The sequence below is a fragment of the Nyctereutes procyonoides genome, unplaced genomic scaffold (genome assembly GCF_905146905.1).
Source record: "Nyctereutes procyonoides isolate TBG_1078 unplaced genomic scaffold, NYPRO_anot_genome, whole genome shotgun sequence".
Lineage (NCBI taxonomy): Eukaryota > Metazoa > Chordata > Mammalia > Carnivora > Canidae > Nyctereutes > Nyctereutes procyonoides.
In genome coordinates this window covers 49,194,935-49,209,586 of record NW_026575131.1, presented here as the reverse complement: position 1 = coordinate 49,209,586, position 14,652 = coordinate 49,194,935, and the positions used below count along the sequence as shown (strand labels likewise).

General features: G+C 59.8%; 2 protein-coding genes across 4 annotated transcripts; both read right to left on the bottom strand.

Annotated features, from left to right (window-relative positions):
• Positions 1-2,064: 2,064 nt before the first annotated feature.
• Positions 2,065-5,775, bottom strand: LYL1 (LYL1 basic helix-loop-helix family member). 2 transcript variants are annotated; one of them, XM_055342581.1, is made up of 5 exons: positions 5,567-5,775; positions 5,104-5,312; positions 3,826-4,178; positions 3,651-3,742; positions 2,065-2,785 (listed from the first exon to the last, which is right to left on the bottom strand). In XM_055342581.1, the coding sequence occupies exons 3-5, from the start codon at positions 4,155-4,157 to the stop codon at positions 2,358-2,360; spliced, it is 852 nt and encodes a 283-aa protein (XP_055198556.1). In that variant the 5' UTR covers positions 4,158-4,178; positions 5,104-5,312; positions 5,567-5,775; the 3' UTR covers positions 2,065-2,357. The 2 variants fall into 2 exon arrangements, with proteins under 2 accessions (XP_055198556.1, XP_055198555.1); XM_055342580.1 differs by having other exon boundaries at positions 5,104-5,775.
• Positions 5,776-7,223: 1,448 nt separating this feature from the next.
• TRMT1 (tRNA methyltransferase 1) lies at positions 7,224-14,609 on the bottom strand. Of its 2 annotated transcripts, XM_055344888.1 has the most exons (17): positions 14,536-14,609; positions 14,025-14,228; positions 13,877-13,932; positions 13,486-13,628; positions 13,127-13,314; positions 11,474-11,589; positions 11,268-11,380; positions 10,318-10,466; positions 10,045-10,131; positions 9,892-9,961; positions 9,656-9,790; positions 9,472-9,557; positions 9,061-9,169; positions 8,899-8,975; positions 7,834-7,953; positions 7,613-7,742; positions 7,224-7,420 (listed from the first exon to the last, which is right to left on the bottom strand). In XM_055344888.1, exons 2-17 carry the CDS (start codon positions 14,207-14,209, stop codon positions 7,271-7,273), a joined length of 1,914 nt encoding a protein of 637 aa, XP_055200863.1. In that variant the 5' UTR covers positions 14,210-14,228; positions 14,536-14,609; the 3' UTR covers positions 7,224-7,270. The 2 variants fall into 2 exon arrangements, with proteins under 2 accessions (XP_055200863.1, XP_055200862.1); XM_055344887.1 differs by lacking the exon at positions 14,536-14,609 and having other exon boundaries at positions 14,025-14,514.
• Between the last annotated feature and the right edge of the window lie 43 nt (positions 14,610-14,652).

Genomic DNA, 14,652 nt, shown 5'->3' with positions numbered 1-14,652 from the left:
TTTTTTTTCATTGAACCAAGTGCAATGCATCAGAGAGTTTTCCTATCTTTGTATGTTAAGAGATTGTTAAGAAAAATTCTATTTTTGTTGTAATGTCCTCGCGGCTCTGGGGACGCTAAAAGAACTGGGCCTGCCCCGCCCTGCGCGGGGATAACGAAAGCTGAGTGTTTTTTCCTTTTTTTTTTTTTTTTTGTTCGTTTTCAGTTTTTTTTTTTTTTTTAAGTCGTTTTCCTGCGTTGACGAGGATGATCTGGGGTTTTTATTTGTTTCGTCGTTCGTTCTCGGTTTCGGTGGGAGGGCTGAAGGAAACGTTCACATTTTAGAGTTAAAAAAAAAAAACACCTCGACATTAAAAAAAAAAAACACAAGATCAAAAAGGAAAAGGACGAGAGAAAATTATTTTTAAGATAATTCAACATAAAAACCCTGGTGCTTCTTACATTATAAAGTACGTTTTAAAAAAAAACCCACAAACTATTATACATAAGTTTATGAATCAATTAAATATCCTGCACTTGTTAGGAACACGCATATCCCTTCTTTGTTGAGTTTAACGGAACGGGACAGCGGCATACGCCCGGCGGCTGGGCTGCTCTGGCCGCGGGTCTCCCCGGGCGCCCCCTCCCCAGGGCCCAGCGCCCCCTCCTCGCCCCATCCCCGTCCGGGCACGGGGGCGCGGCGGGGGGTCCCCAGCCCCTCCCCCGCAGAGGTCAATGCCAACGAACAAACGTCCCCTCCCTCCCTCCCTCTCCGCCCCGAGCGCCCTTCTTTGAGCCAGACGCCAACTTGACCCTCACCAGCATTATCAGGAGCGCGCTCAGCAAGTTGGTAGTTACCCCCCCTCTTTTCCCCAGCGCCCCCGACTCAACATCACTCCTCCCACCCCTACCCCTACCCCCGTCACCCACCGGGGAGCACGAGGAAGGCTCGAAGCTCCAGGACAGGACCAGCCAAGCTGACAGGTCGATTCGCCCAGGCCCGCGCCCGCACGCACGCACGCACACGGCCCCGCACACAGCCCCCCCCTCCCCCGCAACCAGCCCCGTCGACTGCCTTACACACCCGCCCCCGCGCTGGCCGGCCGACCTAGTGCCTTGTTCTCACCCCCGTGCTGGCGGAGCGGACGCCGCGCTCTGGGTCCCAGAGGGGCCGGGTGGCTCAGACGACCCACCATTTCCTCCCCCCGACCGTGCTGAACGGACCCCCCACACGAGAGAAAATAAAGGAGCAATAAAGTCACGAGAAATTTCGTCCCCCAATCGAGAGCCCGAGGGGCACCCCAGCCCCGCCTCTGCTCCCCCCACCCACCCACCCTCGGGGCGCCCCCCTCCCCCCAAGCCAGCCTGGGCCAGCCCCGCTTCGGCCCCTCCCGGGAGATCCGTGCGCCCGACCAGCACCAGCATCGCGGACCGCAAAGGCCGCCCGTCCCGTCAAACAAGTTTCTTCTTAGGCTAAGAAACGCAGTATATACGAGTATCTCTATATATAGTACTAATGGATTTGGTGTGCTTCCCCCTTAGCGTCCCCTGTCCCTCCGCTCCTCCTCCTTCAGCCTGGTCTCCCCCTCTCTCTGCCCTCCACCCCCGTCTCTGCACTGAGATACATAAGAAACAAGGGTAGTTTACTGTCTGTTTTGTTTTCTGGGTTTTCAGTGTCCTAGCGGAATGCAAGTAGGCAGCCAGCCCGTATGTTCCCTCTCCGCCCCGCCCCGCCCCGCCCCGCCCCCGTCACTGCGCTTCTGTTATACCATCTTTGCCTGACTCTCTCCGGCTTCTCCATTGAATGGCTAATGTGTATGTGAAATAAAGAAATAAAGAAAAACAAAAGTAAGAGCGCCCGAGCCTTCGCTAACGCCGTCGTGCGGGACCGGTTCGAGATCAGTGGGGTGAGTGGCGGCGGGGACCCCGCGCCTCTCCCGACGCCCCTGGCGCGCCGCGGACGCGGTCCAGGAGCGTCTATCCCTGGGTCTCCAGGAGGGGGCGCCGCTGAGAAGGGCCAAGACTCCCCGCTCCCTCCCCACGTCTCCCGCTGGCCCCAGCCCGCAAAAAAGAGGCACCACGTTAGTCCGATGACCAGGCTGCCATGTTGGTCCCCGGCCCCCGGCCCCGGGAGGGAGATGCGGGAAAGGCCATTTCCAGGGGGTGCCGGGTGATATAGATATAAAGGTCTGCAAGACCCCTGGGGGCGACAGCCGCCCTTCCGGACCCCGGGGCCTTTCTCCCCGTTGGGGACGTCCTCACTGGTCCCTCTTCGGGGCAGTTCGCTCCAGAGCAGGCGCAGGGCATCGGCTGCCCTTTCCCCGACCGCCCTGGGCGGAGTTCCCGGTGTCCCTCGGCTCAGAGGCAACGCCGCGGAGGTCACCGCACCTCAGGGCTCACGGCCGCTCGTTCCGTCTTGATGGGCCGGGCCGCCCCGTCGGGGCTGCCGTCGGGGCCGGCCGGGGGCGCGGGCTGCGAGCGCACCGCGGCCTCGGCCCTGCGACAAGGCCCGCGGCGGGCGCCGTCGTGTGCGGCTCGGTGCGCCGGCCGGTGCGCCGGCCGTTTGCGGGGCCCGGGCGGGGCGGGGCCTGCGGCCAGAGCTGCCGCCTGGTCGCGCAGCAGCCGCACCAGGAAGCCAATGTATTTCATGGCCAAGCGGAGCACCTCGTTCTTGCTCAGCTTCCGGTCGGGCGGGTGCGTTGGCAGCAGCTTCCTGAGCTCTGCGAAGGCACCATTCACGTTCTGCTGCCGCCAGCGCTCCCGGCTGTTGGTGAATACACGCCGGGCCACCTTCTGGGGCTGGTGCCCTGCGAACAGGAGAACAGGAGGGGTCGGGTTGGCGCCGGGGCCCAGGGGGCGCCCCCTCCTGCCCTGCTTCGGGCACCCGGGACCCTGGTGGGCGCTTCCACACAGGCGGTGGGCTGGGGCTTTCTCCCCCCACACCCCAGCGATCCACAAGTAGGATCCATGTGTAGGTCCCTCGCTGCTTGTTAGCAACCGGCTTCCCCGCTCCCTCCCCCTTCGACAAGGACCATCACAGGCCAAGGCTGCAGACAACCGGGATCTTCTGTATCTCTGCCCACACCTTTCTGTCAGTGGCTGAGATGCCTAGGGAAATGTTTCCCGTGGCCGTCAGTCTGGGGAGCTGTCCCATGGTCCTCATTCTGAGTGTGCCCCTGAATGTGCCTGGAGATGCACGTGGGTCTGAGAGGTTCCGTAGGTGCAACCGCGGTCCCCCGTCTGTGTCTTGGGTGAACTCTGGCATAGTTAAATGGCTGTGGTTGTGTACAATCGTTGCCAGGTGGTTGTGGTTGTGTGGCTGTGGTTCTGTGGCTGACTCTTGTGTGGCCGTGGTCCTAAGTAGCTGTGGTTGTGTGGCTGTCTCTTGTGTGGTTGTTGTCCTGTTTCCTGCACGTCTGTGCATTCTATTGGAGCTGTCATTTTGTGGCCCCCACGCCATGGTACATTTGCCGTGAACTCTTTGTGGCTTGTTGGGTGGCTGTGGTCATGTGGGCCTGGCCAGGGGTCTGTGGTTTTGCACAGGGGTATAACCTGAGTACTGAGTCCCTGTGGGGGCTGTCCTGTATATGTCTGTGTGCACCTGTAGCACCTTTTCCTGTGCAGACGTGAGTCCCAGCAGAGATGGCTATGCACACACCAACCCATACTCACCCTCGGCCAGCTCCAGCTCACAGTGGCTCGGTCTCCGCTTCAGCCGGCTGCTAGGGAAGATGCCAAAAGGTCCTGCTGGCCCAATGTAGAGGCTGTAAGGGGTCGTGGGTCACTAACGCCTTGTGGGCAAGGACCCCGGCCCTGGATTCCCCCCAGGCCCCAGCTCCCCACTGACCTGTTGAGGAAAGGGTGAGGGTGATAATGCAGGGCCAGGGGTGGTGGGGCGGTTCCCAGGGTAGAGAGCTGCAGCAGCGGGGGCCGCAGGGCACTCAGCTCCGTGGTGGCCACGGCTGCCCCTGGGGGCCTGGTGTGGCCCAGGCTGATCACTGGCACGCCAGGAGGCAGCCTGGGGGGTGAGGAGCTTTGGTGGCCAACCTCCTTCACTTTCGGGGGCCCAGGCGAGGCGGGCTTGGGGGGCAGAGCAGGCACTGGGCTGGGGGCACACACCATTTCAGCCTTCTCAGTCATGGTGGGGCCCACCTCTGCCTGGGCCTGGGGCGGGCACATGGACCCCAAGGGGGTGCTCACCTGTGGGAGGGAAGGAAGCCAGTGGGGAGGGAGAAATCAGATGCCATGCACATCCCTTAGCCCAACACCACCCTCAGATGATGGAAAGGGTGGGGAGATGGTGGGGTGGTGGGCAAAGGCAGGTGGACTCAGAAACCACCAGGACACGCGAGGGGAATCTGCACAAGGGCAGGAGGTACCCAGTGAGTCTTGGCAGCACTGAGCTGTTTGTGATTCACGAGGGGCCTCAGTTGCCCAGCTTCTGAGAAAATTTCCTTTATTACAGAATCCCTTCTCACCTGGAGCCTGGAGAGAGGGGGAAGGAAGGAACCCATGAAGGATCCCATTGCCCCCAGGATGACCCTGTAATTCTCAGATCTGATCCTGAGACACCCCCTTATTGATACCATGTGACCTTAGAGTTCCTCTACAATTGACTACAATTGACTCTGACCCTTCACTGATTCCTCCCCCAGCTGACCATGTGGGCCCTCAGCTATGACCCTGGGGCTCTCTTCTCATTGCCCATGTCACACCCTGAAAGTCCTCCATTATCGCTCCATTGACTCCCACCCCCTTATGAACCCTGTAACCCCACTGCCGACACCATGATAAAAAATGCCAATCCAGGATCCCCAAACCCTGACCCCACTGATCAGTACATAGTCATGTCCCAATTCTTCTCTGGCCCTCCCTGGTGTCCCCCACACCCCATTTCCTACCCGCATCACATCCACTCCTTTGCATCTCTACTTAGACGGTTTGGCTCCATGGCTTGCAGTGTCCCAGCAAGCCTCTCTGCCCTGTCATCCCTACTTAGGCCCTGGAGAAGCTGGCCTGGACTCTCCCTTAGTGGGTACCCCCTGATGAATGAATGAATGAATGAACAAATGAATGAATGTAGGTCTTCCCAGGATCCCCCACCTTCAGGCAACTCCCCTCTTACCCCGGCGCTGGTCCTGCTGTCTGTCCGCTGTCCGGTGAGTGCCCTGGCTCTGTCCTTCAGGGCTCCAGGCCGGGTTCCGTGGCCCCAATCGGATGCGGCCTCGGCGGCGGTCGGGGCCGCCGGGAGCTTGCCGCCCCCTCCCGGCAGCAGCGTCGGGGCCGCGCCTCTTCCCGGGCTCCCAAAGGCCGCGGCGACGGCGGCGTGGATCCCTCGAGGGAAAGTGAGCTGCTCCTGGCCGGCCCGCCCTCTCCCCGCCCCCGGCGGCCCAGTTTCCTCCCTCTCACCCCCGGCCGCGCCGGAGGATGCTGGACCGGCACAGATAAGGGCCTGGCCGACTGGCCGCGCCTGATAAGGAGCCGGGCTGACCCCGGAGGAAACCGGCGGGCGGGGATCTGTGAGCGCGGGCCCCGCGGCCCCGCCCCCGGCCGGCGACGGACCGAGCCTTCACCCCTCAGGGCCTCACCTTCGGTCTCCCCAGGCGCTGGAGTGGCCCCGGGCCTCGGAGAACCCCCGACCAATGCACGGCTGGGAGTGACGGACCCGGATGCACGCAGAGGGGAAACTGAGGCAGGGAAGCAGCAGCTTCCCGCATCGCTTGGGTTTCACCTCTGGCTTTGAACACCCCCCTTCCCAAGTGTCGGCGCTGATGGGGGTGGAGAGTCCTTTCCGGCAGTGCTGGGGCCTCGCAGTGCTGGGGCCTCGTGACCCGGGGCCCCCTCCTGCTCCTCCTCTCTTCACCCAGTTTGGTTCCTCTTTTTACACCACCCCTCCCTCTGGGGCTCTGCACCACCCCCACCCCAGGCTGAGGCCCTGGAGGGAAGGCCATTCTTACAGGCAGCCCTTAGGTGTCCAGCCTGGGCCAGCGTCCTGGGCCCCCCTGGGCCTGCTGTCCCTACCACCTTTTCAGGCCCAGGATGGAGGATGAGAGCTAGTGCCACAACTGGGAGGGGCTCCCAGGGTGCCAGGGCTAGCAGCACCTTACAATAGGTGCTCCCCTCCTGTCCCCAGGATGTGGATCCTCTAGGCCACAGGACCACACAGCCCCAACTTGGTGGTCTCTGGCCCTCATCCCACATCACAGGCCACTTTGGGGGTGGAGGGGACCATGGTGATAAAGAGGTGTTGGGCAAGTGTCTGGGGTGCTGGTGGCGCTCAGCCCCAAGCCAGAGCCTCACAAGAGAGGGGCCGCAGGAAGAGCTTGGTAGCAGGGACCAGACTCTACCTTTCTCTAGTGCCCTCCCACCTGGGTCAGTCGCGCTTTGCCTCGGGTGTATCTATCTGGGGACAGCAGGAGCCACCGCCTCCCAGGACTCCGGTGAAGCCCAGGACAGCCCAGGAGCAGCCGACCACCAGCCGTCCCACTGCCCCAGGGAAGCAGGGGTTTGGCTCGCAGCACATCAGTTACCTGATGTTCCCTACAAGCTAGGTTCTCGGATTAGGTTCATTTCACAGGTGGGGATGCAGCGGAGAAAGGTGTTGGGGGGTGGGGGTGGGGACGCTAGCCCTCTCCGTTAACGTCGCTCAGCCTCCGTCCTGGGGGGGAGGGGAAGCGCAGGCCCGCCAGCGCCTCAGTGCGCTCGCCGGAGGGGCCGCGGAGCAGGAAGCACCTGGTCTGGAGCGGATGCACCAGGCGCCTGGTTCCGGCCCGGCTTCCGCCACCGAGGCCCCGCAGGGAGCTCGGCCAGGGAACCCAGGCGGCGACGCGAGGCCGGGTAGGGGTTGGGTGACTGGGGAGCCCGTCTGCGACGGCGCGCACGCTGACAGGGGGTGTGGGTGTGCGCTTTGGGGCGGGGGAAGGGGTTAAGGCCCCGCGGGCACGAGCACACGGCCGCCGCCCCGTGGTCGCGCCGGGAACTGCAGGCACCCGCAGCGGGGGGGCGGGGGGGCAGCGCCCCGAGCTGCAAGGGGACAGACCACCGCGCAGCCAGAGAGGGTCAGCTTCCACCCCCACCCGGCGACAGAACATACCAGGCAGAAACACTGACCACACTTCAGTCAGCAAGGGACAGACAGGCTTCCAGAACCACAGAGCTCCCCCAGGGAGGAAGAGACTGCAGACAGGCCGCTGGAGAGGCAGACAGAGCCCTTAAGGCAGATGGACAGACAGACGACAGGCAGCATTCTCATTCAGACAAGACTGTCGAAGAGATGACATCTCTTTATTGGCTCAGTCTACTCCGGGACCAGTGGCGACGCCTGGCCCTGGTGGGTTCTGGTAAGGGGTCTTGGGACCGTCACTGGGGGTGGCTTCAGCAGCGTCCTCGGGTGTTGGGGAGCTGTGGGAGTAGCAGCACTCGTCCCCGCGCTGACAGGTGCCCTGGTGGGAGGATGGGGGGTGTGAACCCTGGCCCAGAGCTCAGCAGCCTCTGCTGGGTCCTTTTCCTGGATGGGGAGCTCACTCCTACCCCTTGCCTGCCCCAGGTGTCCCGGCCCTGATTGGCCCTTGGCCGTATCCTGTTGCTGGGAGGGGGATCCCCGGGTGCTGCAGGGCCAGCTGAGGGTGCCTTACCTCCTTGAATCTTTTACAGGGAAACGTCTTGAGCCGGGCAGCCCGCTGGACTGGGTCTTCCGCGGGCTCCTTTCTCTTATTCTGGTGCAGCCTGCGTCTCTCCTCCATAGCTTCACCTGCAGCCTTGCCCCTGTGCAGGGAGAGGGAGTAGCTGGGACCCCGTCTGGCCTTTGTGTCCCCTTGCCCTGGCCAAGCCCCACCGCCACCGTATTCTCACTCACCCTGGCCGGGCACGGGGCCGGGGGCCCCAGTTGGCCTCGGGATTAGCCTGGAAGCGCTTGAGTCCTCGCTGGCGGGAGCTGGGGTTGGCATCATCCCGGATAGTGAAGTTGGCCTGCAGCCTGGGGAAGTGGGAAGCGGGAGTCGGGGCTGAGGGGCAGAAGCCTGCGGGTGTGCACAGACTACCTGCCAATCGCAGTGCAGCTCCATGAGCTTCGAGAAGACTGCGTCTGCCTGTCAGGACCCTCATCCATTTATTTTTTTATTTTTTAAAAAAGATTTTATTTATTCATGAGAGACATGGAGAGAGAGGCAGAGACACAGGTAGAGAGAGAAGCAGGCTCCATGAGGGAAGCCTGATGCGGGACTCGATCCTAGGACCCCAGGGTCATGCCCTGGGCCGAAGGTGCTCAACCGCTGAGCCACCCAGGCGTCCTGACCCTCATCCATTTAAATAAACATTTAGCAAGTGTCTATTCTGTGGTGCCTCAAATCTGCTGCCAGTGGTAAAGCCCATGTTCTAGCACATGAGACAGTGGGATGGATCAGAAATATGCAAATGATATGGTGTTAGGGCACGAGTAAGGGTTTTGAAAGAAAATGGAGCAGGATAAAGGGAAGAAAAGCCCTGATAAAGGTGGCTGGGTGGGGTTGCGCCTGGGGAGTTTGGCCCAGGACGGAGTGAGTGAGGCAGGGAGAGCCGGACAGAGGACAGGAGATGTCAGGCAGATGCTGCAGAGCCTGCAGGTAGAACTCTGGTCTCTAGTGAGTGAGGTGGGAAGCACAGGGTTCTGAGCGCAGGGCAGACGTGATCTGACTCAGGTGCTCACTGGTTGTACCTTCGCTGCTGTGGGGAGAACAGACTGGGTGGGGAGAGGGTGGGGGCCGGGGGTGCAGGTGGGCAGTGGTGCGCCCAGACCAGGGTGGGGGCAGAAGGGGAGGGCAAGGAGGAAGATTCTAGGTCTCACTCGAACGAGCAGGTGGCAGGTGTCTGTGTGGGGAAGTATCTGTGTCGTCTGCACGCACGGGGCTTCCCCTGCCTGGGGCGGCCCTGGTGGTGCCCGTACCTGGGCTCCACGCTGAGAATGCGGAACGCTGGGCTGGTCTCTGACAGGCGCTCCCGTTTCACTGGACACTCCTTTTCCTGGGAGGCAAAGCTCGAAGGTCAGGGGATGCAGGCCTGACCGTGTCCTGCCTGCCCATGACCCTCCGGTCAGACCAGCCCTCACCCAGCAGCGCATGATGTCCCAGAGGGCCGAAGAGGGGGCATCTGTCTTCACTGCATTCTTGCAGGCGTGGGACAGTGAGACCTGGAAGCCAGCGTGGAGGAGGGCCGACCTGGGGAGCAGGAGGGGCCGCGGTCAGCACAGTGGGTGGGGGGCCGGACCCCAAAGCCAGTGCTAACCTGTGTGGGTGGGAGCCACTCGACTGGACCGGTACAGCTGGACGTCTCACGGGGGCTGCGTGGCCTGCATAATGCCAGTGATCGTAAGAATAAGGCTGTCCCCCCTCGCCAAGGCTCATAGCCTCCGAGCTGTGTTCCCAGCTCCCGTGCAGAGGCACGCTGGATCTCTGTTTTATGGGGAGACCCTGGCCTGAGAGGCTCTGGACTTGCCCGAGGGCACCCGGGAGACCCTCACCGCAGCTGTAGGAGGCTGGGCGTGCTGCAGTGGATGGTGCTGCTTAGCTGGTCCAGCGTGTAGTAGAGAGGCACGTCCGGGAGCTCCTGCGAGGGGGGACACGATGGGTGTGGGCAGATGGAGGAGGGATGTTGGGGCACAGGTGGAGCCCCCCACCCCCTCCCCGTCGTGGCCCAGCCCCCACCTCAGTGATGACACTCAAGACCCCTCGGATGCGCTCCGAAGTGTGGAAGCGGCCAGGATTGGTGCTCACAGCCTCTAGGACACGACCCACGAAGTCCAGGTCATGGATGGGCTCTGCCCACAGGGGACCGCCAAGCTACAGACACACACGCATGGCAGCCAGATGGCCAGGGGTCAAGACCACCACGATCCTAGTGGTGCCGCCCCCCTCCCCCCATTTCCTCTCCCTTGCCTCACCTGGTGTCGCTGCCCACAGTGCTCACATTCCGGAGCGACCGGGGGACCACAGGCTGCAGAAAACTTGACCCTGCAGATAGACAAGGGTGGTGGGAGGGGACAGTGACCCTGGGACTCCCCCTACACCTTCCTTCCCGGCTCACCCTTGCTCACCGGCCACCAGCGGCTCCCGACGCTTTGCCAAGACGCTGAAGGTGGAAGGTCCCGCAGCCCACACACTGGAATACCAGTGCCTGCTTGCTGTGGGGGAACAGGGTGGCCCCATGTTCCCAGCGTGATTACTACACCCCAACTCCTCCCTCGGGCTGACTTCATCCCCATCTGGACCCCCATTTCCCTGGGGTAGCATCATGTCCCGCCCTCCCAATGCCCCAAAAGGCCCCATTGCTTCCTTCCATTCATCACTCTTCCTTGCCCCAGACTAACCTGGCTGAGGCTTTGACCTTGGCCTGGCCGGTGAAGACACGAACGAAAACACGCACATAGAAGTCAGCGCTGATGCTGAGCAGTGGCACCACGAAGCGCTGGTAGCAGTTGGCTCGGAGGTCCAGGCTGTGCAGGACGATCCTCAGGGCCTGGGGGTGGGAAATGGCCATCAGCCATCCTCATGCCTCCACTGCCACCTCCCCGCCACCCTGGTGGCACACAAGGCATTCACAACACAGATCAGGGCCAGCTCCCTGGGTTCCAGGCCCAGCCTCAAGCATCCTGGCTGCGTGACCCTTGCAAACTGAATGCCTCAGCTACCTCTGTCTACAAAATCACAGAAGTTGGTGTCTCTTTATGGCCCTGCAGGGGGGCACTACACCATTAAGGAACGCACGGGGCGCTAAACTGAATGTATTCCAATTAGTGATGTCAGCGTGCCCCGTGCGATGGGCTCCAAGGACCTGCGTTCTGGTTTCCCAGGCTGACCTGACGACAGGGCCCCTAAGGAAAAAAGATGGGACATCGTCCATTTGGGCCCATGGATGCAGCCACCCCCTGCCTCCTTGAATCCCCATGGCAACCCATGCTCATCATGCTCATTTCACAGATGCAAAAACCAAGGCCCCAGAAGATGAAATCAATTGTCCAATGACACTGGCAAACCTAGGATGTGAACCCAAACCCAGACCCAAAAACGGTCTTAAAAAGCAATTTTGAAAAACTGTTAAAAGAGATGATATATTAGGAAAAATGACGTAACTAACCACGGGCTCCTACCCTGGGCAGAACCATTGCCCCCCAAATGACCAGAATTGGCAGGCCAGGCTCTCGGGACTATGTTGGTTATAGACATGCTTGTCCGGAACTCTCGGGATGGATCTGGCCCTGGCTGCCTGGAGGCAGCTCAGCAGGTCTGCAGGGTGGAAAGGGCTGGGGCCCCCCCTCACCATCTCGTGGCAGGCACGACTCTTGAGGGCCATGGCCCCATACTTGCTGTAGCACGTCTCTCCACTGTTCCCCGCCAGCACTGCCATGTCCGTGCAGGTCACGCACAGCAGCCCTGCAAGGAGGGCTTGGGCAGTCAGGATCCGAGAGTCCCCTCTCTACACCCCTGTGTCAGCCACTCTTCACCCTCGAGTTAGCATGGCCTCACCTCCTTCACTCACAGCCTGCACAGCTGCATCCAAGAAGGGAGCAGGGCTGCCATAGGGATCCAGGTCGATGACATCAAACCGCTCGGATACCTTCTGGTGCTGGTACATCAGCATCCTGGGAGCAAGAAGGCCAGGTCCTCAGTCCCCTGCACAGGGAGGGTCCTGCTCTGTCCCCTACTCATGTTCACTCATTCAGTGTGACCATGTTGGGCTGGATTTGGGGGCCAGCTGCCTAGGTTCATGTCTTGGAAAGGCCACTTGCTGAGTGACTCTTCCTCCTTGGGCCTCAGCATACTCATGTCTAACAATGGCAAGAGTAAGAGCCAGTGGAGATGTAACATGTATGTACCTAACAACTGTTTCAAGCATTTTATAAATCTTTTTTTTTAAGATTTTATTTATTTATTTGAGAGAGAGAGATCAGGAGTAGGGGGGAGGACAGAGGGAGAGGGAGAAGCAGACTCCTTGCTGAGCAGAGGGATCCCGAATCCCAGAAATCATAACTTGAGCCCAAGGCAGACACTAATCGACTGAGCGGCCCAGGTGCCCCTATAGATCTCTTAACTCATTGATTCAAATAATCTTCCAGATAAATCAATGGATTTGAAATGATTATTGCTCCCTTTGTAGGTGAGGAAATGCAAATGCTACCTTCTCAGTGTAGCCTGCCCTGACCCTGTGTTATTTAAAATTGTAACCCACCCACCACCTTCCTCCATCACCTACTTCCCCCTCAACCACCCCCCACCCCAGCACTTTTCACCTCTAGCTTATTATAGTTTACTCATTTGTCTTGTTATTTGTTATGGTTTTTGTTTCCTATGAGGTCGTCTTTTTTAAAAAATATTTTATTCATTTATTTATTTGAGAGAGAGGGTGAGCGAGAGAATGAGCAGGGCAGAGGGAGGAGAAGCAGACTCCCGCTGAGCAGGGAGCCTGACTCAGGGCTCAATCCCAATACCCCAGGGGAAGATGCTTAGCCCAAAAGGGCCAGCCAGGTGCCCCTCCTATCAGGTTTTTAATAGTCAGGAAACCGTGTACTTTTTAAGCAAATACTTTTTATTAGTTTTCTGTAAAGGCTCAGAGAGTAAGTATTTTAGGCTTTGTGGGCCACAAATGGTACCCTTTTTAACTCTTTAAAAATGCAAAAAGCATTCTTAGCTGGTGGCCTCTAAAAAACCAGGCACCTGGCCTCACCGGGGGGTTGTTTGCAAGGCCCCTGCATTAGAATGTGAATGCCACAAGGTCAGGGATTTTGTCGGTCTTGTTTACAGATGCCTGGCACAGAGCAAACGACCAGACTAGATATACGTACGGTGGTTCATAGAATGAATAACGACCAGACTAGATATACATACGGTGGTTCATAGAATGAATAAAAGTACCAGAGGTGGAGAAGTCTAAAAGGGAAACCACAATGGTACATGCTTCTGGCCAAACACCATCTCTCATTTAATCAACACAGCATTAGTATTACAACTCCTGTAATACTCACATCCTCGTGTTATAGACAAGGAAACTGGGGCTCAGAGAAACTGAGGCACTCTCCCAAAGTCACAGAGGAAGACTATGACAGGCCTAGGATTTAAGCCCAGGCAGCCTTGTTCTAGCATGCACCTCTCAGCCATCAGGCTCTGCGGCCCCAAACCTACCGGGCATCTGCCTGCCTGGGATGTACCAGGTGGGCCACACCGTTGAGCTGCACGTTACGGCAAATGAGATCCACGGCTCGGGCAGAGGCATCATTGGCAACCACAGACTGGAGCCCGGGCACCTCTCGCGCAAAGCGAATGGAACGTAGGCCGGAGGCTGCCAGACCCTCCAGTACTCGAAGGCCTTCCTGTTGGGTGTAATCAGGGAGCCCCACTTACATGGATACCTCTGTCCTCTGCTGGGCACCAAGGAGCGCCCCCCCCCCTCCCCACTTCCTATAGCTCTGCCGCCTCAGGAGTCTTCCTTCCTCCATGACTGGAGGACTCCAGGGCTGCCACCTGCTATGTTCAGGCCCCACCTCGCAGATCTCCCCCACAGCAGCTGTTCGAGGTTGGTCTCCTGGGGCCAGGTTTGCACCCTCCTTCATCTCAGCCTTTTCCTCCTCTTGCTCTGACAAGTCCACGACCACCTTTTGCACGTCCTTCTCACCTGGTACCTTGACTGCAGCCACCCAGAAGCACAAGTCAGGGGATATTAAAGCTTCCTGAGACACCTCCCCCTATTTCTCAGTAAACGGAAGATTCATGGAAGATCTTCCTCAAAGCCCCTGGGGAAAGCCTAAGGGAAATGAGCCCGAGGCCCGCTGTGTGTGTGGCCGGAGCCTTTCAGGACTTTAAGGGAAAGGGAGGCGGGGCAGGGAGAGAGCTCTGTGTGACCTCCGCCCACCAGGAGTGGGGACCTCGACTCACTCTGGATTCCTTTGGCCGCGAGCTGAATGCGAGCAAACTCGGTGATCACGGCACATCTGCGGGAGACGGAGGGTTAGCTCACCCCCCCACACCCCCATCCTTGCAGTTCCACTGCCCTCTGCCACGCTGGCCCCAGACCCCTGCTCACGTCAGGTCCCGGTTGAACTCCTGCACTGGGTTGTAGAAGACTTCGTTGGCGCTGGGGAAGGCTATTTTGGCGGCCCCCTCCGTGACAGTTGTCTCCTGAATCTCAGAGGGGCGCTCTTCTCCGCAGGGCTCAGTGCCGTTCTCCATTTCGGCCGGATTCGGTAGCCCTTGCGGCTGCCCCTCCATAAACCCGGCTCTACAGAGACTGCAGGCGGAGCGGAGAGTCAGGTTTAGCCACGGAAGGATTCTCGCACGGGACATCCGCGGGGGCCTCTACCCGCCAAGCCTGGTTGCGGGGGGGGGCGGGCAGGGGAGGGCATAGGAAGCGCATCAGAGAGATGTGTCCCCGAGCCAGGTGTCCTACACCTTAATAAAGATTAAGAAGAACCGGCGGCCTCGGTAGGGTGACACCACACCCCATCTTCGGAGGACCGGCCCCTGAGAAGCCAGAAGCCCTCGAGAGGGCCCGACCCTGGCCTGGATCCATCCCCGCGACGCGAAGCCTTTCTCACCCTCGCCCGAGGCGTCGAGGACCCAGATATTCTGGGTGCACGTTTCCCAGATTAGGACCTGGGCGTCGCCATGTTGGCACAGTGGGAGGCAGGTCACATGATAGATTTTAGCCAATC